Source organism: Python bivittatus, unplaced genomic scaffold (genome assembly GCF_059951505.1).
Source record: "Python bivittatus isolate LINGU-HERP-01145 unplaced genomic scaffold, Pbiv_v1 ctg000700_np1212, whole genome shotgun sequence".
NCBI lineage: Eukaryota > Metazoa > Chordata > Lepidosauria > Squamata > Pythonidae > Python > Python bivittatus.
In genome coordinates, this window is record NW_028277098.1 from 391043 (window position 1) to 418549 (window position 27507).

General features: G+C 38.5%; 1 protein-coding gene across 4 annotated transcripts in view; it reads left to right on the forward strand.

The window, feature by feature from the left end:
- Window positions 1–27507, forward strand: part of LOC103050163 (cysteine-rich protein 2) — a 90064-nt gene that overhangs the window by 49697 nt on the left and 12860 nt on the right. For 3 of the 4 annotated variants that reach the window (XM_088153138.1, XM_088153140.1, XM_088153139.1), the window contains 5 exons: window positions 10432–10526; window positions 19226–19283; window positions 20320–20454; window positions 23652–23720; window positions 26942–27036. In XM_088153138.1, coding sequence (XP_088009264.1) covers window positions 10432–10526; window positions 19226–19283; window positions 20320–20454; window positions 23652–23720; window positions 26942–27036 — 452 coding nt within the window. Of the gene's footprint in view, window positions 1–17; window positions 139–10431; window positions 10527–19225; window positions 19284–20319; window positions 20455–23651; window positions 23721–26941; window positions 27037–27507 lie in introns of those variants that run through there. The other variant, XM_088153141.1, reaches the window with a different exon arrangement.

Sequence of the window (27507 nt, forward strand, 5' to 3'; positions counted from 1 at the left end):
AAGAAGTATTTTGTAGCTTTTCATTCCAGACTCTACCAGACTCTTCAGGCCATAACTGCTCTTTTGCTGTTTGCACATAAACTCTGCTTTTCCAGATTCTGCTGCTGATGGCTGCTGCATGTATATGCCTTCTACAATGTAAGCATTTTTCTTGCTGCATTTTAAAAGCATTTTTCTTGCTGTAATAGTAGAGAAATGTCCTGACTGAAGTATGCTTCACACTGGTTTGAACTTTACTAACCTTCTCTATATTTTTAGACTATCCCTTGACAACTAGCCAGGCTTTGTAGCATTGAATATTTCCTTTTGCATGTCATTTAATGGATAAGAGCCTTTTATATCCAGTGGTCTTTCTTTTTGGTAGCTCTCTAAGAGTCCATGTTTTATTTTTGTGAAGAGGTTCAATCTCTTCTCTCATGGCTTGTAGACAGTGTTGTGCTTCATCATTTGCAATCCTCTCAGTCTCATGCCATTTGATGTCTTATCCCTTCTGTCTAGAAAAGAAAGTATTTGGGGAGGTGGCCCTTTATTGAGTTTGCTTGAGCATCTTACCTGTATTGAACTCTGCATTCCCTTTTCTCTCAGCCATTGCCACCGCCCCCCGCCCCCCATTTGAATTGAAAATCACAACACCTTCTTGTAGTGGTAGCTACACAATGATAGTCTCATGTTGAGGCAACTTCAGTTTCTTCTTTGGTAGGGATGTCTAAACTAATATCTGACACTGGTTTGTGCTTTTCACAAAGAACACCACGCAATATAATACAACTGTTTCTGTGCAAGATCAAGAGTTAGAAATTAGGTCTGCTGCCCAGAAGGTCAATAAATATGCCTTCATCACTTCTGCAATATCGAGCCAAACACTTCAATGTACTGAATATTTGGTTTAGTTCTATTCCACATGTTAAATATGTTTATTTATTGCTTCTTGCCATTTGCAGTAGTGTTCTATTTTTTTTTATTTCTGTCATATCATTTAATTTGAGGTTATGTGGAATTGTTTTCTCATGCTTAAAGCTTTGCTGCTTTAAGGATTATTCAGTGTCCTTAAACTTTCTTCCAGATTTGTTCCTAACTCTGGTCACATACCTTTTGAGTTTTTGTAACATTTTTTATTTCTTTTTAAGAGGGTAAATGAAAACTTGGAAAAAATTGTATAAATATTAGAACATTAGGTCTTTACAGGAAAGGGCTCAGACAAATCACTAATCAGAGGTGTTTTTGACTGTTTTCTGTGGATGAGAAGTATGTGGCTTTTGTTGCATTAGCTTTAATACAGTTTATTTTTTGGAATTCAGAGTGATAGGACTTAATATTCAGATTCTTCTTCATCAGCTTGGAAATATTTCTATGACCAAATCTGTGATCCTAAGCCCCTTAGAGTCCTCATAAGAACACTTCTTGGCAGTATTTGTTCTTTCACACATTCTATTTCATACAGATCATCTTCTTTTAGAGTTATTTTCATTATCAATTCATTGACTTCATAAGCAAAGCAACACTTTCGTTTGAAAAGAATCTTCCATTCTTGCCTTGCTGCTATTTATATACTCATAAGATTATTTTTAAAAAGGAAACACAGTAAGCTTCTGGAATGCAAACTTAAATTTTCTTCCATAGATTCTGTACTTTAAAGAACCTGTTCCTTTGCTCTCTGCATGTTTGCTATCAACATTAGCAAAGTAAATTAGAGTTTCTCAATTCATATCTATGTCCAAAAAATCTATATTGTTACAGAAATGTGGGGGAAAAAAATCCCACTATCCAAGCTGTTTTTGCTATGAGTCTATTTTCAGCTGATTCTGAAAACAATTTTCCAGCAAAACATTTTAGTTTACAGGATTCATTCTTCATAAATCCCCAGCTTGACTCTCTTTTGTATCAGCATGTCTGCTTGATGACTCATTTGTGTGGAATTTGCCTTTAATGGAATTTCTCTGCTGAGAATTCCTTATTTCTGTTTGTGGGGATTTATTTTTAAATGCAAATTGCTCCCAAAAGAGAAATTATGCTTGCTTTTTTTTTTTAAGTGAGTCTATAGGGCTGATTTGGACATTCATCTTTTTCTGAGTTTGCTTTCAGAGTACCTGTTCTTGGAAAAACTTTGGATTTTCTTTTACCTGAAGAAAATTAATAATTCTTCCATATTCCAAGGCAGCCTGTGCAGCAGAATATCAATTTAGCTACCCCAGGCAATTTTGCATCTTGTAGTTCCAGTTCTCTTACTGTTCCTAAGAAGAAGCTGGTATGTGTTGATAAGATGTATATCTTTAAAGATTGTACTACATGAGTAAAACTTGTGAAGCCATGTTGTTTTACTGAAATAGCTCTTACAATCTTTCCCATATTTCATCTGCACTTTCATTATCATCAGCACAATTTAGAAAGATGTCACTCATTGTTAGAAATATCAGTTTTCTTGTTTGCAGCATCCTGTTCCTCCTGTTTCTTTCCACATTCATCTTATTTCAGGACTTCTAGGATGTTGACCATCCCCAACATATTCAGCAGCATGTTCACTCAAATGGATCATCTTCTATAGTTAGTTGTCATTTAGGAGCTCAGTTGAATCAGCTCTTCTGCCTTGATCGTAGCTAGCCATTCTGCCTTAATGAATTTTTTTCTCTTGGAGACCTAACAGCATCCCAGAGCCCCTCCCTTCCTTTTTCTCTAAAAAACACAAACCTTTTATACTTCTAATCTCCCTTTGACCTGGGTCCGTTACCTGATGTGGGAGTGGGTTTGGACAACAGGATATGTATGCAGAAAGAAACAGAAATAATAAAGCTGTTTAATATTTGAAAAAGAAAAACTTTATTAGGAAATTATATTTAGAAAGGAAGACTAAATACTTGATGTACCTACAGTCTAAATAAAAGGATGAAAGGCCACGTGATCTGTTTTACCACATGGAGCCTTGCATCTACTCAGTGGCATTTATGGGAGGGCGGAGACTGTGTCAGTGGGCTATCAGAAGAGGCAAGATGGTGTTTGTGGCATCACAATTGAAACCCCCTTTTCTATGTGGATTGATTTACAAAAGAGGTGACCTGCGGTGCTGTATCTACTTTATTATTAAAGCAAAAGAAAGACTGTAGGATCAAGAAGCAGGAGCTGGAATGATGATAGCCCTGAGAATAATTCTGGCACATAGTTAGAAATATAATCATTTTCTTATTTGTAGCATCCCATTTGTCCCATTTTTCTCCACATTCACCTTATTCAGTTAAAAGTATAAGAGATTTCTGAGGAGGATCTTCAGAGCTGGGATCCCCCACCCCCACCCCACACACACACCATGAAGCCAATTCTAAGAATTACACCCCTGGTTAGGTTTGTCCTGGGAAGTTCTATCAAATATGAGAGTTGCTTGTCCAATGAAGCTTTTTAGCTTTTAAGTTTTCTTAGACACAAGAGACACACTTCCTACTCTGGTGTTAAAATTTCCATACAGAAGAAAGTGAGCTTTAGGGAATTTTGATAGGCTGTTTTAAGCAGGTCAGAAGGCACAGAAGTAATAAATATAAACTTAAAGGAACAGTCCTGCTTTCCTTGAATTATAAGATATTGAATAAACTGTTGAGATGCACTTTTCACCTTAGGGTGGGGTTTGGAACAAAATTAACCTCCACTTGTTTTTGAATTGTATTCTGAATTTTGACTGTATGCATTTTGAATTGGTGATACCATCTGGGAAAGAAACTATAGAGGCTATGTTTCTTGGAAACTGAGGATATCAAATTTTATTTTAAAAAAATTAAAAACTCTCATGGAATTTAATTTTCCAGTTTATCAATTTCCAAGAAAGAAGCTATGATTCATTCAAATTGAATAGTGAGAGATTAGGGACTTTGCAGATAATTGTTTTATTCTCCTAAGAAAATTGCACATGTATGCAAAATACAGTGCATTTGGAAAGTATTCAGAGCACTTTTTTCAATTTAGTTATGTTGCAGCCTGATACTATAATCGTTCAAATTCATTTTTTTCTTCATTAATCTACACTCAGTACCTCACAATGACAAAGTGAAAACAGAATTTTAGAAATGTCTGTAAATTTATTAAAAAGGAAAAACTGAAATATCACATTGGCATAAGTATTCAGACCCTTTATTCAGTACTTTGTTGAAGCACCTTTGGCAGCAATTACAGCCTCGAGTCTTTTTCGGTATGACGCAACAAGCTTTGCACACCTGAACTGGGGGATTTTCTGCTATTCTTTGCAAATCCACTCAAGCTCAATCAGGTTGGATGGGGACTGTCGGTGGACAGCCATTTTCAGATCTCTCCAGAGATGTTCAATAGGGTTCAAGTCAGGGCTCTGGCTGGGCCACTCTAGGACATTCACAGAGTTGTCCCTAAGCCACTTCTATGCTGTCTTGGCTGTGTCCTTAGGATCGTTGTCACGTTGGAAGGTGAACCTTTGCCCTAGTCTGAGGTCCTGAGTCCTGTGGAACAGGTTTTCATTGAGGATATCTCTATACTTTGCTCCATTCAGCTTTCCCTCAACCCTGACCAGTGTCGCAGTCCCTGCTGCTGAAAAACACCCTCACAGCATGATGCTGCCACTACCATGCTTCACTGTTGGGATGGTATTGGGCAGGTGATGAGCAGTGCCTAGTTTCCTCCAGACGTAACATTTAGAATTGAGGCCAAACAGTTCAATCTTGGTTTCATCAGACCAGAGAATCTTGTTCCTCACAGTCTGAGAGTCCTTCACGTGCTTTTTTGCAGACTCCAAGCGGGCTTTCATGTGTTTTGCACTGGGGAGAGGCTTCCATCTGGCCACTCTGCCATAAAACCCAGATCGGTGGAGGGCTGAAGTGATGGTTGTCCCATCTCCACACAGGATCTCTGGAGCTCAGTCAGAGTGACCATCGGGTTCTTGGTCACTTCTCTTACTGTGGCTCTTCTCCCCCAATTGCTCAGTTTGGCTGGGCAACCAGCTCTTAGAAGATTCCTGGCTGTGCCAAACTTCTTCCATTTGAGAATGATGGAGGCCACTGTGCTCTTGGGAACCTTCAGTGCAGCAGAAATTTTTTTGTAGCCTTCCCCAGATCTGTGCCTTGCAATAATCCTGTCTCTGAGCTCTGCAGGCAGTTCTTTTGACCTCATGGCTTTTGCTCTGATACAGTATGCATTGTCAGCTGTGAGGCCTTCTATAGAGAGGTGTGTGCCTTTCCAAATCATGTCCAATCAATTTAACTTACCACAGGTGGACTCCAATCAAGGTGTAGAAACAGCTCAGCAATGATCAAGAGGCACTTGAGCTAAATTTCAAGTGTTGTTGCAAAGGGTCTGAATACTTATGCCAATGTAATATTTCAGTTTTTCCTTTTTAATAAATTTACAGACATTTCTAAAATTCTGTTTTCACTTTGTCATTGTGGGGTACTGAGTGTAGATTAATGAGGAAAAAAATGAATTTGAACGATTGTAATATCAGGCTGCAACATAACAAAATTGAAAAAAGTGAAGGAAGTCTGAATACTTTCTGAATGCACTGTATATTGGCCATCCAGATGACCCTATAACATCCAGCAGAGAGCCCAATATTTGTATGTTTCTTTCTATGAATAAAGCCCTGTGGTTCATTTACAGCATCATTCAGAGGACTGGCTTTGGTATGCCTTCCTTGGAGGGCAATCCCTTTATGACATCAGGGCCAATGAGTTCATCTTCTCTCAGAAGAATGTTCTTCCTAGCCCTTTCTCTTGAATTCTGGGAGGTTTTGCCATTTTCTTTCTCCAAGCAGTTAATTCCCTTTAGCCATCTTAGTTCTTTTTCCTTAATTCTGTCATACCCACTCTGTGATTATCTGTGAATGACCCAGATGGGTTTCAAAATGTCAGTTGCATTTAAAATGCAGTGATCTTGCACATTTGTGTGTATTGGCTTCCATCATGGTCTTTACTCATTTCAACTGTGTTCTGAAAGTTGTGAATTTTTGTAGGATGACAAAATTCGCTCCCCCACAGGAAACTGCAACAGGTAGAAAGCAACAGGGCAAAAGAATAGGTTGGGTCATTATGAGGACACAAACTGACTTTGAAATAATTTCACACCAATATCTTCTTATCATTTGGACAGTTATTGCCAGTTTTCAACAATTACAGAGGCCATATATAAAGAAGATGAGTTTAGAAGCTTTAAAAAAAATCTTTGTTGAAGTTATCTGAATAACAGAACCCTACCACAAATGAATAATAAAAGAGAGGCAGAACTCTGAGACAGGTGCCAAAGATCTCAGCTGAATTGAGTTGTGGAATAAAAAAATGGTCTTTTGTCAACCAAATGGAAGTGATGCAGCCCCCTCTCCCATCTCAGCCCCCCCATCTAAAACAAGTTTTGATCAACATATTTGGTCTGCACAATTAAGACTAAAAAGGAATACAGGTAGTCCTTGACTTACGACTGTTTGTTTGACTGTTCGAAGTCATGACAGTGCTGAAAAAAGTGACTTACAAACTCTCCTCACACTTACATCATTGCAGCATCTCTGGAGTCATTTGATCAAAATTAGGGCACTTGGCAACCAGCATGTATTTATGACAGTTGCAGCATCCCGGGGTCACATGATCACCATTTGCAACCTTCCCAGGGGGCTTCTGACAAGCAAAGTCAGTGGGGGAAGACAGATTCGCTTAACGACCGCAGCAAAAAAGGTGGTAAAATTGGGCGCGACTCACTTAACGACTGCATTGCTTAGGAATGGAAGTTCTGACCCCAATTGTGGTCATAAATCAAGGACTACCTGTAATGGTCTTCACAGGGGACAGCTCTCTGTTTATTCTCTTGTCAAATCTATTGATTTGGAGGCTAATCAAGTAGTTATCAAGTTTGCTTTCAGAAAGAGAGTTCTTTTAACTTTTAAGCAAACTATAATGCTACTTGCTTTGTTCCAAATGAAAATCATTATTCCCATGCTTCATACATTGTCAAAGGAAGTCTTCTGAGTAGGATAACTGACCTTTGCTGATGTTAAGGACTACATTTTCAGCTGTCAACTATGATTGTGATAACTGAATGGTCTCTATTACTAGATAATCAAATTGAGACTCTGGCACTATCTTAACAAGCCAAAGCTAAGTCCAGCAAATTATTCCAAATATTCATTGAAGAATGGACATCCTTACCTGGGACTCCTGCCTCTTCCTGCTTAATGACCCATGCATCTTAGGGTTATGATGGCAACTGGGACTGCCCAGGATTGCCATTGCTAAGTGATGTGGTCGCATGACATCATGCTTTACAACTGCATCACTTAGCGATGGAAATTACAGTCCCAATTATGGTCGTAAGACGAGGACTACCTGTATCATTCATTGTCTAAACACCTCCAGCAAAGGACAACCCACCATTTGCCAAAGCACTTTGTTTCAGTATTGAATAGCTTTTTACTATTAGGAAATTCTTGATATCTAAACAAAATCTGCTTCCTTCTTATTTAAGCCCATTATTGTCTTCTGGAATGACACGGAACAATCCTTCCTTGTCTTCTACATGACAGCCATACCCAGTGCCTCCAACTGATACTCAGTTTTTCTCTTTTCCTGGCCTTCTTGGTTGCTCTCCCATACACATACTCCCTTTTATCAATGTCCTTCCTAAAATGTAGTGTCCAGAATTGGGTGCAATAGGTAAAGCATGGTTTGATTAATATAGAACAGAAAGGAAGAGTAATTTCTCTTGATCTTCATATTATACTGTTGATTCAGCCTTGGAATGCATTTATTTTCAGAGCTGCCTCAGAGTGTTGGCTCTTGGTCAGCTTGTGATCCAACAAGATACTCAGTTCCTTTTTTGCACAGCATACAAATTTAATAAATAAAAAAATAAAATAAATCAGAAAGCTTAATACAACTGAGGCCAATCACAATAATAATCTCAACCATCTGGCTTTGGCACCATTAAAAGAACTATAGATGGGATTCAGCTTTTGTTTCTAAAAAAAATTCAGATATTTTTTACACAGTGGTACAACTGGGAAAAACTAATCTGCACCTTTATCATTCCGCCCTGGGTTCTTAAGAAATACATCAAAAGCCAAGTATCTGCTCTACGGACTACAGAATAAAGAATGCAAAGGGTATCCATTATGCATTGTTAACTGAAAATCCTTTTGAACTTCAGTTGTCTCAGAGTATCACAAAAAGATTGCATATAAACTAGGAACTTGACTAAAAAAAATGGTTCAACTATATTTTGCCATATGGAAACATTAGATTTATATAAAATTTAATGTTTTTAGGAAAAGTAGGAGACATGATGACAACTTCCTGCCAATCCACTGAAGTAGCCTGTACTGTGGCACTCAGCCAGCCTCTGGCATATAAAATTATGCAACTATGTATCTCTTGACAGTATAAAATGAAATAAAATGAGATGTGCAAAATCTCAAATAATCCACATTCCAGCATCTTTCTAGTCCCCAACCTTTCGAATAGCTTCTAGAGGTGAAAACAAAACAGATATTCTTATTTGAGTAAAAATTTTAAAATAAAGTACCACATAAAATAAAATCTATTAATGGCTGATTTGTCTGAATGCCAAGCTGCCAAGGGTTGTTGCAGTGCATCTACTGTAAGGCTTACCCCGTTCATCTCAGAGAAACTCTTGTGACACGTGTGTTCAGCAAAGAAGTTTACTCAAGCGTAACATAGTATAGACAAAGCCAGGATTGGCTTGGCACATCTTACAGCACAATTTATAGTTCCCCCGTTCCTGCGCTTAGCCCCTGTTGCTTGGTTACAGATTACCCGCAGTAATCCCCCCCCCTCACTCAAATGGCAGATTTAGTCCAGTTCTTTTGTGTTCTTGATTGCTTTTTATCGATGGTGTGGTTGTTGTCTTCGTTGGGTCTTTCTGTTGCATGCAAACCTGGGAGTTGTCTACAGCTCCCGAGGCAAATTGGCGTTGACACAAAATATCTGCTTGTGGTTTAGTTAAGCAGTTCCAGCTGGCCCATTAATCAGTTCATGGTTTCTCACTTCCCCTTTTCTTCTGCTAGTGCTGGGGCGGTGAAGCTGACTAAGCGCGGCTGGGCAAGTCCCTAGCCGTGCTGCGCCGGCTGAATCTGACATCTACAACATACAGTGTAAGGACTACAACGACCACTATGTAGCAGAGTGCATTCATGAACACCAACTAGCAGTCAGAAGACAAGATGAAAAGGGGGGTGGCAGGGGCAGCCAAAAGGGCAAAGATTGGGGCGAGATAGGTGGGTGAGATGAGTTGAAGAGGAGAGCATGACATGGCAGAAGAAGCATGAGGTCCTCACCTAACAATGGCTCAGTCCTGGCCTAACGAACACAACCAGCACTACCGAAACTGCCATTACTAAGCAATGTGGTCAAATTATGTTTTCCCAATCAACTGCATCACTTAGCAATGGAAATTCTGGTCCCAGTTAGAGTCGTTAAGTGAGGACTACCTGTAGAACAAAATAGAATCATACTTTGAAGTGATCTTGTCATGCTGGAATCAATAAGGTGAGGTTCAAGGGGTAATCAGTAGACACACAGAAATAAACCATATTTACACACCATTCAAAAGAGAGAATAAAAAAGCTAAGAAGGAAACAAAAAGACCAGAACACATCCTCTCCAGCAAACAACACCCAGATAAGCAGGGATTAACATCAAGCAGAAAACAAGGAACTAGCAAGGAGAAAACCATACTCCCACCAAAACTGGCAGGGCAAGCTACTGTATTCACAAACCCCACACTCACTCTCACTGATGATGTTACCTAATTGGGTAATGAAATGTCAGCAAGCAAACAACCAAGTTCAGAGAGCACCAAGGACTCCACAGTTCAACTCTGAGCTACAGATATTCTTTTTGTAAAATAAATGATGACATGCTGTTATATGTCATGTGTTGTTGTTCATCTGAGGTTGTATTTACCTACTTTTGAGAACTGCTAAGGATCAGATGATACATAAAACCATAGAACTCAAGGAGGGTGTAATTTCTTTTTCACATGACTGTACATCAGACTAAATTCTTAATGTCTGAACTTTTTACCTTGAGAACTATCTCAAGAAAATTTCCAATGTCATGATTAAAATTAATTAAAAACCTTAATTAAAAGATTAAAAACCTTAGAATAAGTGAAGTGATGATGATACCATGAGGCAAAATTAGGCAGTTATTTCAGGCAGCTGATTCTGGGGTCATGAAAAAGCAGACAATGTATTAATTATTTAATTTGTTAGCATATTTTTCCTGACAGAGGAAGAGGTTCTCCAAAGCATTCATAAAACACGGATCATAACATTCTATGTAATACCATCTCCATCGACCAAAATTTTGTGAAGAAGGTCCTCAATCATTTTTAGTCCTTTCAAGTGGGTCTTGAAAGATTATAAAGGTTGAGAATCTCTGGTCTGTAGAGTTCTGACTCTCCATGTTTTGTTTGTTTGTACAGCTGAAAAAGTAACTTCCTTGGGAAAAGATTGGCACAAGTTTTGTTTGAAATGTGAGCGCTGCAACAAGACCCTGACCCCTGGTGGCCATGCAGAGGTGAGTGATAAAAATGAAAAGATGAAGCACTATGTTTCTGTATCGTTTAGATTCAGTGATAAACTTAAGAGTTAAATAAATGCCATATTGTTATACGAAATAGATACTATATGAGTCTTTTCTGTTTTGTATTAATTTTTTTTCTTTTTATTACATTTAGTTTAATTACTATACTGTATAGGTATGTAGGTTCTTTTTTCAATAGGTATATATGTAAGTTCATTTTTCAATTACTATATTTTTTCTATTGTGGGTGACATTTGTATTTCACTATTTTTAAAAATATATAGACATAGACATGTATATTTCACAGATACGTTTTATGATTTGATGGCAATTTTGTTAGCGTCCCTTGTAAAATTATAAAAGTCTGTATTTTGGATCCTTGTTTCACATCATGGATGTCAGGCCTAGCCCAAGGAACTCCAAGAGACCATGTAAATTCAGTCCAGCAATGTTTATTAGCTACAACCTCTAGCAAGAATCTTCCCAGACTGAAACCCCAGCTCCCAAGCAATGCCAGCCACAACATTGTGAATTCCTCAGGGAGGTGCCAGTCTCATCCTCTTATCTCTCCCTCGCACCTCAGGAGATGAAAGAAAACGTTTTTCTCCCTGAGTCTGGCCTTCATGATTCCATTCCATCATAATGATAATGATGGGACATGCTAGTCCTATTATTATTATTTTTTAACTGTGATCTATAGATGGCAGTGCAACCTTTAATTTTATGTTGTTTTTTGAAAGACAACCTGTAAAAATTAAATTAATGATTATGTCTTTTTGATTTACTGTTTTTTTTTTTTTATTTGTATCCTATAACCATTTTCTGGCTGATTATTCTCCTGTACCAGCCATTGGTGAAAACAAAAAGTTGGGATATACTTGGTCTAGCAAAAGCTCACTTGTGTTTAATAAAATGTTAAATTACTTGTTTTATACAGTTTTAATAAAAATATCCCTAATTTGCCTTTTCAATTACTATTGGATGTTAAAGCAATTCCAAACTGATCCACTTGATTCTGTAAACTGTATAGTGAGAACAGGCACAGGAGGTACCATTTTACCATTTTTAGAAGTCTATTTCAGGGGATGATCTGGAGGGTTTGTCCAGACTTATGGATAATGTCTGATGGTATTTCTTAAGTTTTGGCTTTAACTTCCATATTACTCAATATCTCCATTGAACTGCTGGGATTGATTATATGGAAATTGGGGTTTATTGGCATGAAGATTTCCCACAACTCTTTTTCATCTACCTAGAAAACTGTTGATTTTCTGAATGAATGTCTGACAGTAGCAATGGACCAGATAAGGATTAGTAAAGTGAGAGTTAATCTGGACAAGGAAGAGGTGACTTTTTCTTTATGCCCTGATAGTACTTGCAGAATGATAAAAGTATGCACTTTTTGTTACTTACAGATATGATGAGAAAATGATCAAAGCTGTCCTCCAGATCCTCAGAACATTAGTTTGAATTATAAGTCCAGATGATTTTAATCTTCTAGACTCTGTGCCAAAAAAAGCAGGGGGAGGGGTTGGAAACACCTAGACTTCCTTAGAGATCCACCTTGCTCTGAAATGGACAAATCACAACAAAAGCAGCAAGTAACAATTGAAACAGACCCATTTAATTCCACCTGAGCTGCTGGGCATTTAACTTTTAGCTATCACAGAAGTACAGTAACATCTTAGTTGGGAGTAAGCTGCTTTGGATTCTTTGAAGGACTGGCTTTAGCAAGAAAAACATGCTCTGGGCTGCAAGATTACAACATAGATGGGCAAACTATCCTTCCCACACAAACTATGAGATCCTGTGCACTTTTACTCAGGAGTAAACTGAATGCAGTGGAGCTTCCTCATTGATTTTAAAAGGAGGCTGATTGATTTTCCAAGACTGCTGCTTCCCTTCCCTCCAGCTGCCTCTCTTCTACAGCCAAAACCAAAATGGCAATTGAGAGCTGAACTAAGTAAACGCAAGAGGAGCTGGGCACATTACACACTTTGATTATATCGTTACCAGCATTATTGAGTTATTATGGATCATCCCTATGGCTAGATTTGTGTTGGGAAAGTAGAGAAAACACTGCTTCTAAACTGGAACAACTAATTTGGATATGCATGTATGCAGTGGGCTCAGGCAAAGCCAAGGTTGATGTTGTAAAGATATGTTATTTAAACTGGTTAGTGACATATCTCCATGCTACAGTTAGCAGAGTGCAAGATGAGTCCATAGATCAAGGATTATAAAGGAGCATGCAGTTTCAAGAAAAAAACCTATTTTATTTTTCATATGTTAGTGTCCCAACTTCATACCACCTTCAGTCCCTTTTAAGAAAATGGCATAAATAGGAAGGCTCAGGCCCCTCGCCCCCATACTTTCTATGCTCCCAACATCTTTATAATTCTCCTCATTCTCCTGCACTTGCTTTCTTTTGGGCAGAACAGCTGAATTTATTTAAGTTCAACAAGGAACTATTCAGAAAATACCCTTTTCACTAAACAATGGCTAGTTCCATATAGAGAAGCAGACAATAACTTTTGTTTACTTTGCAATATTTTTAATCAAGATATGGTTCCCATGGTTGAAACAATTTATAACAGTGTTTTTCACACTTGGCAACTTTAAGACTCCCAGAATCCCCACATCTTTCTCACATCTTAAAGTTGCCAAGTTTGAAAAACACTGATTTAGAATGTGTCTATATCTGGAACAGTCTTCAGACTAATTCAGATTTCTTAGGCATACTGGAATTGAAGATTGGAGAGCTAAAAAATGGATAGTTAAGCACTGTGCAAATTAAGGCTGAAAATGCACTGAGAAGGGGAAAGTTCACTACCACACCCTTGTCACTTCAAATCCCAGTCAAAACTATTGACTGTTAAGTTTTTTAAATTATTAAATTATTATTAAATTATTAAAGTATTCTACAGATTGAGAGCCAGTTCAGTGTCATGGTTTAAGGCACCAGGCCAGAACCTGAGAAACCATGAGTTTTAGTCCCAGTTTAGGCATGAAGCCCAAGGACACTCAGCTGGCTTCATGCCTAAACTGGGACTAAAACTCACTCTCTCTCAGCCCTAGGAAGTAGGCAAGGGCAAACCACTTCCAAAATCTTGTCAAGGAAACTTCAGGAACTTGTCCTGGCAGCCACCAGGAGTCAATTGACTTGAAGGCGCACGCGCGTGTGCACACACACACACAAGAATAAAATAAAGTAAAATAAAAATCAACAGGGTATTCAGGTATGAAATGTGTCAGACCTTCACACCTTTCACTTGAGATTCCCTCAGAATTTGCAATCTGAGGAAAGTGCCTCATCAGACAAGCACTTTTTCTAAAAGTGTATATAGCCAGCATCTGAGCACTCTTGACAGATTTCTACCTGATAGAGTTGCATTCCCAAAACAGAAGGGCAGAAAAGAGCCATGCCCAGTTCTTTGCCTTTCGCTGAGTGAGTCATGGGTGAGAGAGCAATGTAGTGCTCACTCTGACCTCTTCTCTTATCTGAAGAGAAGCTGCTGGGACAAGGAAAAATGCTGCTCTAAACCTCTTGGCAGTTCTATCATTACCTTCTGTAGCAGCTAGCTGGCAGTACAAGTGGAACATTTCTTGCAGGGAAAAAATGTCCATATCAATATTTCCTCTCAGAAATCAGACTTTGTCCACAATAGGAAACAGATAATGCCTGTCTTACTTGCTCAGCCTCTGAAGGCTGATCTCAAGAGGAAAAAGGAGAGGAAGAGGAGAGATTTCTATGGAATGAAAAAATAGTATGTGCTCTAGAAACAAATTTGTTTTATTTATTTCTAGAAAAGTGATTTTTTAAACTGGCAGATTTATAATTACATTTCCAGATGTAGACATATTAAATATTCTAAATTGACTCCCTTCTTTTAAGTGCCTCAACCACTGAAACCCTAACTTGACTAAAAATTGCAAAGTAAACAAAATTAAATAACATATATTTGTTTGCCTGAAGGCTGCTTACAGTAGGCAGATCTTACCTCATGCCCACACTCTAGTGCCCACAGTGATAATAGGTAGCTAGGGAGTAGGATTTTGTCTCAAATTGAAATTTGCACGAATTAAGAACTTTATAAGGAAGGAACCAGTGGGGGTGGAGTAGACTTAGAGAGGGTTAAATGTGGCCACTTACAGGGAAACAGGAGTATGTGAAAAAGAAGTAACAGTTAATATGGGCAGTTGTCACTGAAAGGCATTAAAATTGGACAAATGGGAGAGATGCCTTCTTTAGACTTAAAAGGCATTTTGAGTTGAGTGGGGAAGGAAGGAAGGAAGGAAGGAAGGAAGGAAGGAAGGAAGGAAGGAAGGGATCGATTGATCGATCGGAAAATGGTGTGAAATTATATCCTTTCAAGCACATAGAATCCCTTAATGATCAAGGTAGTATCGTACAAACATTTAAAAGCAGTCATGGGAGTGTGTGTGGAAACATAATTTAGTCTCAAACAGCCTTGGGATTACTTAGAGTAAGAGTAACTTCCTCTGGTCAACCATACTGGTGAACAATCTCCAAGTCCTAGAGTGACCCTGCACCAGGAACTTTGGCTCACTGCTCATGTTATGTTTCACTCCACCACTTGACCACAGCAGAAAGTGATGGGGTAATAACCCCCACTGATAATTTTGTCTGCAATGGCACTAAATCCAGTTATGCCATTGTATTTTTCACTATATTACAAGAAAGGAAAAAAAGTAAAGGTGCTTGGGAAGCCATCTAAGACGGCTGCTTTGTAGTTTGCTTGGGAATGTGAAATCAAGTGTGCTGGCACATGGGCAAATGGTTATCTCAGAAAGAGGCTGCTTAGATTGGCTGTCTTACATTTCTCTAGCCAAACATAGCCTGAAAGTTATTTGGAATACCAACAGAGGTCTGAGAAATGAGCTAGGAAGATGCTGAAATCAGTGGGACTCAACACTAGACCAGTGTGAGTGGAGGGTTTTTTTAAAAAAAAAACAAAATTCTGTTCCTAGATGAGAGTAGCCTTCAAGGCTGCAAAATTCTGTGGGCATATCTGTGTATCTGTGTTTGTGTGTCTGTGATGCATGAAGAGACTGAAGTGCATTTGGAAAATTGGAACTGTCAATCTTCATTTGACAGTTTCTCAGCTTGTGTTATACGGTGGGGCAAAAAAGTATTTAGTCAGCCACCAATTGTGCAAGTTCTCCCACTTAAAAAGATGAGAGAGGCCTATAATTTTCATCATAGGTATACCTCAACTATGAGAGACAAAATGGGGGAAAAAAATCCAGAAAATCACATTGTCTGATTTTTAAAGAATTTATTTGCAAATCATGGTGGAAAATAAGTATTTGGTCAATATCAAAAGTTCATCTCAATACTTTGTTATATATCCTTTGTTGGCAATGACAAACGTTTTCTGTAAGTCTTCACAAGGTTTTCACACACTGTTGCTGGTATTTTGGCCCATTCCTCCATGCAGATTTCCTCTAGAGCAGTGATGTTTTGGGGCTGTCGCTGGGCAACACGGACTTTCAACTCCCTCCAAAGGTTTTCCATGGGCTTGAGATCTGGAGACTGGCTAGGCCACTCCAGGACCTTGAAATGCTTCTTATGAAGCCACTCCTTCGTTGCCTGGGCAGTGTGTTTGGGATCATTTCATGCTGAAAGACCCAGCCACGTTTCATCTTCAGTGCCCTTGCTGATGGAAGGAGGTGTTCACTCAAAATCTCACAATACATGGCCCCATTCATTCTTTCCTTTACACGGATCAGTCGTCCTGGTCCCTTTGCAGAAAAACAGCCCCAAAGCATGATGTTTCCATCCCCATGCTTCACAGTAGGTATGGTGTTCTTTGGATGCAACTCAGCATTCTCTCTCCTCCAAACACGACAAGTTGAGTTTAGACCAAAACATTCTACTTTGATTTCATCTGACCATATGACATTCTCCCAATCCTCTTCTGGATCATCCAAATGCTCTCTAGCAAACTTCAGACAGGCCCAGACATGTACTGGCTTAAGCAGGGGGACACATCTGGCACTGCAGGATTTGAGTCCCTGGCAGCGTAGTGTGTTACTGATGGTAGCCTTTGTTACTTTGGTCCCAGCTCTCTGCAGGTCATTCACTAGGTCCCCCCGTGTGGTTCTGGGATTTTTGCTCATCATTCTTGTGATCATTTTGACCCCACGGGGTAAGATCTTGCATGGAGCCCCAGATCAAGGGAGATTATCAGTGGTCTTGTATGTCTTCCATTTTCTAATTATTGCTCCCACAGTTGATTTCTTCACACCAAGCTGCTTGCCTATTGCAGATTCAGTCTTCCCAGCCTGGTGCAGGTCTACAATTTTGTTTCTGGTGTTCTTCGACAGCTCTTTGGTGTTGGCCATAGTGGAGTTTGGAGTGTGACTGTTTGAGGTTGTGGACAGGTGTCTTTTATACTGATAACAAGGTCAAACAGGTGCCATTACTACAGGTAACGAGTGGAGGACAGAGGAGCCTCTTAAAGAAGTAGTTACAGGTCTGTGAGAGCCAGACATCTTGCTTGTTTGTAGGTGACCAAATACTTATTTTCCACCATGATTTGCAAATAAATTCTTTAAAAATCAGACAATGTGATTTTCTGGATTTTTTTCCCCATTTTGTCTCTCATAGTTGAGGTATACCTATGATGAAAATTACAGGCCTCTCTCATCTTTTTAAGTGGGAGAACTTGCACAATTGGTGGCTGACTAAATACTTGTTTGCCCCACTGTACATACCACTGGTGATAGGAAGGAGGATCCAGAGAGAGGTGCAATTCACCTTCTAGATCTGTGCATAGGGTGGTGGGGAGAGAGACCAAAGAAGAGAAAAACCTTGCAGCTTCTAGTAGAGTGTGCTGAGGGTAGTTAGTATACTCATTGTGAATGTTATCCCTGTCTTTAGAGAATAAACAGGATCTGGGTCAACTACATACTAGTCAGCTAGATGTCGATAGTGGACAAAACTCTGATACACGTTTTGAACAATCAGTTTATGAGCATTTAGAAAAGAACATGTTGCTTGTCAGCAGCCAACATACATTTATCAAAATTAAATCATAAAAACCAACCTGACTTCCTTCTTTGACAGAGTAACCAATACAACTGACTAGGGATATATAATGAGCATAGTGTACCTTGAAATGGGCTTTGGTGAGAATCTAGTAGAGAAGATGGTTTGATATAAGCTGGACTGTGGTAGCATTAGATGGATGCAGAGCTGGTTGAGAAATTGTACATCAGCTGCAAGGAAGTGTTGAGTAGCATACTACAGGGTTCTATTCTGAGCCCTGTACTGTGAAACATACTTATAAATTACTTGGATGAGGCATTTAAAAGTAGAATAAACAAATGTGTGGATGACATAAAGATGGGGGGGGGAGAATAACAAACACTTAAGACAACAATGTTGAGATTTAAGAGGATTTTATTAAGATGGAAGATGCAAGCTTAATTTCAGCAAAGACCTCCATTTGGGTATATTAGACACTGGGAAGACTTTCATAACATTAAAAGCTATTCAACAGTGTAACAGACTGCCCAGGAAATAGTGGACTCTCCTTTGCTGGAAATATTTAAACAGAGCCTGGATGGCCATCCATTAGGGATGCTGTAGTAGTGAATTCCTTCATTGGGCAGAGATTGGATTATCTCCAAGGTCCTTTTCAATCCCAATATTGTATGATCCTATGTGTGAATGTAATTTACTTGCAAAGCTATCATGTTTTTAAAAAATTGGTTATTTTGATTAGACTTTATTTTGAAGGGTATTTAAGATAATTCTATACTTAATTTGAGATGAGCATTCTAATTATATAGTAATATATATTCAAATTTGCTGAATGAGCTGTGTTTTGAAGTTTCAGACAAATTAAGAACAGACAACTAGTTACCAATTTGTATTTGTGGGTTACCACAGAATATTTTTGTAAATTGAAAGTGCTGCAAGGAATAGGAAAAAGGAAGCTATACATTCTTTTCCAATTCAGTTTTGATCTGAACCAGAGAATGGAATTTTTTTAAAAAATGCCTCTTCACTAGCAGCTCTAGCAGAAACCAGGAAAATACTTTTTATGGTTAGAGTCTATAGGATTTTGGAACTCCCAATCCCAGTAAAACTAAGAGTAGTTCCCATATTATTAGTTTTTTGCCATCTCAACAACTTTTAGGTCTTACCTGTATGCTGGAACAAGTGTGGCCTAGCTAGGTAAGAGCACCAAAGCTGGGCTGATATTTAAAAATTCAGCTAGGATACTATTTGGATGGGAGACCACCTAGGGCATATGTTATATGAAATTTAAAAAAAAAAAAGGTTGGCAAGAAAAATACACAGACATGCCCATTAAGTCACCAGGAGCCAAGCTTAACTCAAAAGAGACTCTGCATTTTAAGGATATGTATGTGGCTGTATGGGTTGCTACTTATTTTCTGTTTTGTTTTTCTACACAGGTTTGTTATTTTTAAATTTTACAAGAGATACACTACTCTGAGATAACATTTTCAAAGCAAGTAACTAAAATGGCTAAACTTTTTTAGAGTGCCCACATTCCTTAAAGGCTGAGGCGCCCATGTAATACTTAGAGTCCTCAGGTTTTGATCTAGTGGTGAATGAAATCTGAGAGGCAGTTGTTTGAAGCAGATTATAATTTCCTGTATCTTTGTAGCCTAATTCTAAAATTGTTCCATTTTAGCATGACACGAAGCCGTACTGTCACAAACCCTGCTATGCAACATTGTTTGGACCAAAAGGTATGTGCCCCCTTCTGGTTAGTTGGCAATTTAGCTCAGTGTTGCTAGATTGCAGTCACTCTTCCTCCCTCCCTCTCATTCTCTTGTTCTGAACTTAGTTCTCCTTCAACCACACATCTAGTTCTGTGTGGATGGAAACATATAGGCCTCTCTGTTGTGGCAAACTTTGCCTGTTTATGATATACTCTATGTCAGATATGATTTAGAGTTTAATGAACAAAACAGTACAAGCAAAAACATGCAAGAAAAGTATTGTTGAGAAGGCATAATACAGAATAGAGGCATAAGCGGGCGGGGGGGTGGTATTTACATTTTTTCCTTCTGCCACTCTTTCTGATGCAACTGCCTCAATCTTCTCCTTTCCATAATGTTCCAAATTTGTGTGTTTTCTCACAAGTGTACATGAAATATTCCCAGTGTGCAAGGATGGAGCAGTTTATCTTCTGCTGCACCTCTGATACAGTACATATATGAATTAAATGAAAAGTAAAGGATTTTGTCTTTTACAAAGCTACTTATTTAAAGATAGATACTGAGCTTTGTGGTGATGATTCCTACATATTAATGGAGAGCAATGGCATCTACATTTTTTAAAAATACACTGCTTACTTTTATGAGGTAAGAGAACAGAGGGGGCCTTTACTGAGGTTTTTAAACTTTTAAAATCTTCTTGTTGGAAGATTAAAGTATAATTGCTGATAAGGACATTTCTGTCTCCCCACCCCATCTATACTCTCACATCAATTGTGTAATGCTGTGATTGATAGACAAAATTTTGTTGCTGAGTGCAAAAATTAGCAAGCAGAGAAAAAATTAGCACTGAGATATAAGAAGGTTAGGGGGAAGGGAAGAGAGATTTCTCTAATCTGTGCAACTAAGGAAATGATATAATGAACCCTTGACAGAAAGAAGACTGATCAACGTTGCTCATGACCCAACTTGATTCCATCAAAATATGTGAATATGGCTGAGAATAAGTCAGCACACAAGGGCTTCTGGTATCAGGGTTCTCTGATCTTTCCTGTTCAATTCTCAGGTGTAAACATTGGAGGAGCAGGATCCTATATTTATGATAAGCCTCCTGAAGGACAACTTGCACCAGGCCCTATTGAGCACATATCCAAAATGGAAGAAAAGAAAGTGAATGTTGCACCAAAAGGACCTAGCAAAGGTAAGCAGTGAAGCAGAAGCCTGAAAATGCCTGGGGCTCAGACTGACAAAATCAGTGTCACGGCATTGCAACACAAGCCTTGACCTCTTTCTATGTGTGCCACAATGTTGCATGCACACTCAGAAGGGGCAGTACTTGTAATGCAACACTGTGATGCTGCTTTTATCATTCTGAAGAAAATAGCAAATTCTTGTAATCAAGAGAACAACTGATGGCAGAGGGACATAGTTGTCAATGGTTTTCTTATTTACAGTTATCAGAAAGATTTAAAGTAGATAGAATAATTTATGGTATCGAACATTTTAAGACTGATTTTGAAACAGAATTGTGTACAAATGATGAACATGTGATTGCTAAAATGTATAAACTTTTATTGAAATTTGAAACAGAAGAAGAACAAGTTAAGGAATGTATGATAAAGTGGGCTAAAAATTCTGGTTATAATATGTAAATAGAACAATGGGAAAATATGTGGTTGAAAGGACTGAAATTTACACTATGTTATAATCTTAAAGACAATTTTTATAAATTATGTACCATTGGTATATGACACCAGAAAGATTATCTAGAATGTATAAAGGTACTTCAAATTTATGTTGGAAATGTGCACAACAAGAAGGGTCATTTTATCATGCTTGGTGGACATGCAAAAAAGCTATAAAATTTTGGTTTCAAATACATGCAATGATTCAGAGGATTTTAAAGATTAGCATTCAACTGAAACCAGAACTTTTCTTCTTGGGACTGATGGATAAGCAGTTGGAAAAGAAGTCATGGAACATTGTTTTTATATATGATAACACAGTGAGATTATGGTATGCACAAAGATGGACAGATTTGGCAATACCTACAACAGAAGAATGGTTGGTAAAGATGACAGAACTCACTGAACAATATCTACATTTATTGGTGACTGGAAACTCCTTATGGACTTTTTTGCGTAAAAGAGAAAAAAATGAATTTATGATTTATGGTTTTGTTAATCAGATAGGATAGATTATAGAAAGAAGAGAGTCATGATGTAACTTTAGTGAGAGAGATCAATTTATAATTGTACTTATATGTTATGCTATGAAGAAGATTGGAAGCCACTTCTTTATATCTTTTTTCTTTCTTTTCTATTTTTCTGCTACTCTTTCATTTTGCACTTTTAGTTTTTTCTTTCATTTTTTTCCCTTTGCTCTATTTTAATTTGTATTAGTCTTATTCTTGTGTTTAAAATGTTCAATAAAATTATACATATATAAAAAAAGAAAATAGCAAGATTTTGCAAATGTGGGTGGCTGAAGGACTTTGGAGAGTTAGATAACATTCTAGACATCTGCTTTTTCTTTCTGTGCATTCTTTATGAAGGATGGGAAACTGATGGCTTTTCACTTTGAGATTCTTTTTGCAAAGCTATCCTCCATCTTTGTTTTGCTGATCCTTGTCATGCCTTACAGAACAGGTGGGCAATTGTTTCTGGAGGGCAGAAATAGACAGCATCACCCTTTACGAATCCCACGCTCACCATCAAAGAAACCTCAGAGAGTGTTTTTTTGCTTCATTTCCAAAGTATATTGTTCCATTTATATCACCTTGAGTGCTCCTGTGTATTTCAGATAGAGTACTTCAGTTTGTTTCAGGATAACCCTTAAGTTAATTGGTTGCTTCACAGAGAGAGGAAATGCCCTTTCAACTGAGTCAATGCTTACCACAGCCTTTGGTACCTTTTGGTGTTACTATTATGATGAATACTATAAAAGCAAAAGGGTACTTGCACTTGCCTTGTAAATAGAAGATAAATAGAAGGTTGCTGATTCTAAATCCAGTAGAAATATATAATTTATTACTATTTTGAAGTCCTTCTACCTTGAGTGACTGGAAAAATGATGAAACAATGCATTGCAGGACTTGTTTTAAAAAGCACGAGGAAGAATTGGACATTCAGAAAAAGAAAAATAGTAATTGAAAAAAATCTGCGTTTTGAACCAACAACCTTCTATTTATAGAGCAAGTGTTAAAGTTGTACTATTATAGCATTCATGAGAAAGGCAGCTCTAAAAACCTTTAAAAATCAACAGGAAGAAAAGATTTTTTGCTTTTGTATGCATGTAAGATGCATTTTGATGCTTTAACTGTTTATATAAAATTCAGTTTAACTCTGTATATATGTAGTATATATTCACACATAGAAAAGCATATACTTCCAGTGAGACCTGCCCATAGAAAGGAAAGAGAGCTGCAGTTGCTTTCCTAGAAAAGAAAGATGGGAGGGCACAGCAACAGGGAGCTGTCCAGTGGGAGGGCATGGTAGCTTGCTGTCAAGGCTGAATACCTTGCAAGCATCTAAATCTGAACAGCATTTTCTCAAGTAGGCTTTGAGTCAAGCCAGCTTGAACAGGAGGGCAGGAACAGCTTAAATGGTAAGTACAGATATGCTCTTAGTCAGAGTTGAGTATATTTCAGAGCTGTATATGTGCCACAGTCTACAAAATGTAAACAGTCTGGGATTGGGAACAAAACTAAACTACCTGAGATTCTCAACTTTCTGTTAAAAACAAAAGTGTATGTTAAGGAATATATTTTTCAAAATGTGTGGGTGATGTCCACTAAAATGTCAGGAACCTGAAGGATTGCTACAAGAATTTCAGTAGGTAGGACTGGAGCCAGTGTTTCAGAGCACAGCAAGTCAGGTATTGTACTTTTGTCCATGACTAGCAAACCAGAATATGTTATGCAAAAAAGTAAAAATACAGAATGGAGTATGCAAAATAAACTAATTGGATAATTTATAAAGGTGAAGGAATTAATTTTTCATGATACAAAACAGTAATTGGTTTTAGAGTTCAACACAGTATATTCTTAAGCCAGACTACTTAAGATATTTTAAGTCTTGTGTTATTTAGAATCTGAGTAGAACAAGGACTATGATCTCTGTGTAATATGTAGGTGATAGAAATCTTGCTCAGAAGATTAGCTTCTGGCTAATTAATCTGGACACTTAACTCTCTGCGACATTCCTATTTTGTTTCTTCTTAATACCAAGGTAATTCTCCTTTTTTACTTCTCCACAACCCAATGTAAAATGCAGGGTGGGTTCAGGACATCAATGTTAGGTTCAGAGTATGATTTCCTAAGAGAACTGATGTCTGTCTAATGCAACTCTTGTCATTAGAATTGTATGTATCTGTAACACATGCATTCTTCTGTTTCAGCCTCCAGCATTACTACCTTCACTGGAGAGCCCAATGTCTGTCCACGCTGCTCCAAGAAGGTCTATTTTGGTGAGTTTTGTGAAGTTGCACCTGAACTACCTTTGACTCACAAGTACAGTGGATCTTGTAGCCCCATGAAAGAAGCACACTTCATCTGGAAATGGTAGCTTTTTTAAAAAGGGAGTCATTCTAATTTTGCTATGGAAAATACAAAGTACAGTGGTACCTTGGGTCACGAACTTAATTCGTTCCGCGACTCTGGTCGCCGACCAATTTTGGTCGTGTCCCAAATCAAATTTTCCCATAAGGTTCAATGTAATTACGGTTAATCCGTTCTGAACCATATGGTTTTTTTTTTTTTTTAACCACAAAAATATGAAACAAAATACAGTACAGTGCAGTACGAAGAGAGAGAACGCTAACCTTGCTCGAGGCGACTTCAGGAAGGTGGGTAGGGAGGCAGTTATTGCTTGGAGGGAGAATCCCCCTCCCTACAGGAAGCCACGACCATGTGTCACGGCAGGGAAAATGGCCGCGGATCCTGTTGGTCACCCGATGCGGAGTTAGCGGATGGAAGAAAATTTTTGCAAACAGTGCTGTTCGTGACCCGAATTGGTCGTGAACAGAAGCGTTCGTGACCCGTGGTACCACTGTATTATGTTTTATACATATGAGAGATTTAAGGATCATTACTGTTCTCTGAGATGTATCATGGCAATAAATAACATTCTAGCCACATCCACATAGTTACTTTGCCCTAATGCCACCCCCATCCCCATCCCCTGTCCCAGATCTGATATGAAATCATGCTGCCCTAAATCATGTTTGCTCCAGAACACACCCTTAATGGACCTTGAAATGGGTCTGGGCTGTGCTGCTATCCAAACAGCTGTAACACACAAAGTTCTGAAAGTCATGATTTGTGGTTTCCTTTGCTGAAACTCCAGCCCCACCTACTCATGTGAAAAGCTTTCTCCAATCAGCATGTAGATTGCTCTGGTTATTCCATGCACTGCATTGCTTTCTTTCACATCCTATAGTTAATCAGTTGAACCTTTTTTTCCAGTGAGAAGTGTGAGAGAAAGAAGATAAACTTGTTTGAATGATTAATCTGTAGGTGGTTACTATTGTGGCTATTGAAAGACTTATCAATTATCTACTAAATAAAGTCTGACTACTCCCTTGAGGCAATGAACAATTAGAAATTCACATAACGGGCATGTGATGCAAGCAGATTGTGACAGAATGCAGAAAGTAGAATATTGTCTGCTGTCATGTCACATGGTCTGGATATGCATACTGTTCTTGTCCTTTGATAAGCATAAACAGGAAACTGGCACTGGAAAAGTATTGCACTAAGGAGATAAGCAATTACACTTACATAGAAACTTTTCCATTAGGGAGGGGACTTGAAAAGGGACTGATGTGCTGGCAGAAAGGGAAGACTTAATTCAGATGGAGTGAGATTTTGGGGTTTGGAGAAGAAGATGACTAATGAATGAAGATGGATTTAGGCAGCTTTAGATGCTGAAGCTATGTAGATTCCAGGGTGAAGCAAATTCACTGAAGCAATTCAGAGTGGACCAGGAAAAGACCATAGAATAATGAAGATGGACAGTAAGACAAATTGACTCTGAGAAGTTATGCCTAATGGTGAAGATCTAATAAATTATTGTGCCGCTAACCTGGAGATGGCCAGTCAATAATAACATTATTAATGTTGTTGTTTAACTTTGAAGAGGGGTATCTGTTGATGCTATGAGTATAAGGAGTGAAAAAAAAATGTAACAAAGTTTGTGTGTGCTGTGATTATCTGATAATATCCCAGTAACCCAAAACCTTATGACCTAAATGATGGACTAAGAAAAATGTTGAGGGAAGTAAAAAAAAAAAAAAATGTAGATGGACAAACAGAGGTTGCACTCTCTCTTGACAGACTGCTTTGTTGTGGGGTGCTGCTATTTGGTTCTCCATGCTTGGGTATTGGGAACTCCTGGGTAGATGCAGAGCTGGGTACCCTGAGTTCAAGGCAGCTGCATCTTCGTTCCTATTGGGAATGATCAACTGATCATTACTGTGTCCCAGGGGCCCTCAGTTTGCCCACATTCCCACCAGCCCTGGTTTCTAGGACCAGAGCTTGTTGGTGCCCAGAGGAAATTAAGGACTGCTCTGTCTGATCAGGTGGGCCTGCTAATTTTTATTTTATTTATTATTTATTATTAAATTTATCCCCGCCCATCTCCCCCTAATGGGGTACTCTGGGCAGCTTACAACTCATTAAAACAATAAATAAGAATTCAATTACATAAAACCTATATAAAACAATTACTAAAAAAGAAAGAGTCCAGGAGGGCAATGTTTTGGAGCAGCAAATGCCAGGGCTCTAATTGCCAGCCTTCCTTCCTCTTCTTTCTAACATGAGATTGTGTGGGCTTGGGAACAAAAGGCTACAAGTGGATGGCCATCCACTTGCAGAATCTGAGTAAGTAATAAAAATACTAGCACAAGGTAGGTTTATTTCTGAGTTAAGCTTTATGAGCTACAACCCACTTATGTTCCAGCTGCAGTGGCTTCATTCTCATGCTGCACTTCATTGCTGAGCAAGCATATCTTTTGCTCCTGAGCTCCAGTGCTAAGTTCCAAAGGCTGCAGTGGAGCTCCTCTGAGATAAGCAAGCTTGGTGATAGTAAGAAGATCGACCAGTAAACTGTTCATTGGCTAACATTTTGCCTAATGTCACTGACTGAACATACCAATCAATGACAAAAGACATTAAAGGACAAGGTAGCAGCACCCAAGGTTCCAGTCTCCAGCACAATCAGAGGAGGACTGATGGGTGCAGAGGTCAGGGGCCAGACAGAAAGGGGCAATCCCATGGAACACAGTGCCACTAATAGCACTCCTGCTAATGATAGGGATAGTACCAGTGACTTTCGGTACATTTGACTAGCAAGCACAACCAAAGCCCAGTTTTACACCAAGCATCCTCACACTATTTTAGGCTCCCTTTCAAAGCTGAATATTCTTGGTGGCAGCTTCCTAATTATTGATCTTCTGCACTGCAGAGATACAACTGAATCCCCTATTGTTGAGTTTTAAATTATAACTAAAACTATATTCACTTCAGGATGTAATATGCTTTGAAAGTCTTGAAATCAATATTGAAAACAAGGATGATGTGTTAAAATTCTTATTTTTAACAACATACAACTGCATTGACTCCAAGGCGAGCATATTGGTTTACACCTATAAAAAAAGTTGAAGTACATGCATTTTCTTGTATATTGTAGCTGAGAAGGTGACTTCATTGGGCAAGGATTGGCACCGTCCCTGTCTACGTTGTGAGCGTTGCGGGAAGACTCTAATCCCTGGAGGCCATGCTGAGGTAGGACTCCATTGAGTTGGATTCAGGTTTTATCTTCCTGTGTTTCTGGAATTGAACTGGCAGGCCTTCTGTATATTTTACTCCTAGAAGACATGAAACACGATGTAACAAGCTGCCACCTGTTGATCCCAAATCCAGTAACTTTCCTTGCAACCAATATTGATTCAAAAGAAAGTTCATTTATTGAGAATAAGTGTACAGATCCAAAGCATTGCTAAGACTGATCAAAAGCGCGCCAAAAGCTGTTTTTCTTACTTTCCCCCCCCTACATCGCCCTTAGTTCTTGGTCTTCTGATTCTCTTGCTGGTATGACCTTGAGCATGCCAGAGCTTGTGATAAGGAGCCATCTGCTTTAAACGGTTTCTCATTCCTATTCGGGAATTGCCTTTTACAATGGCAGAACCGCAGCATGTAAAAAACCTTTTTTTTTTAAAACTGGCCAGCTAATAATCTATTATAAAATCTTGCGAG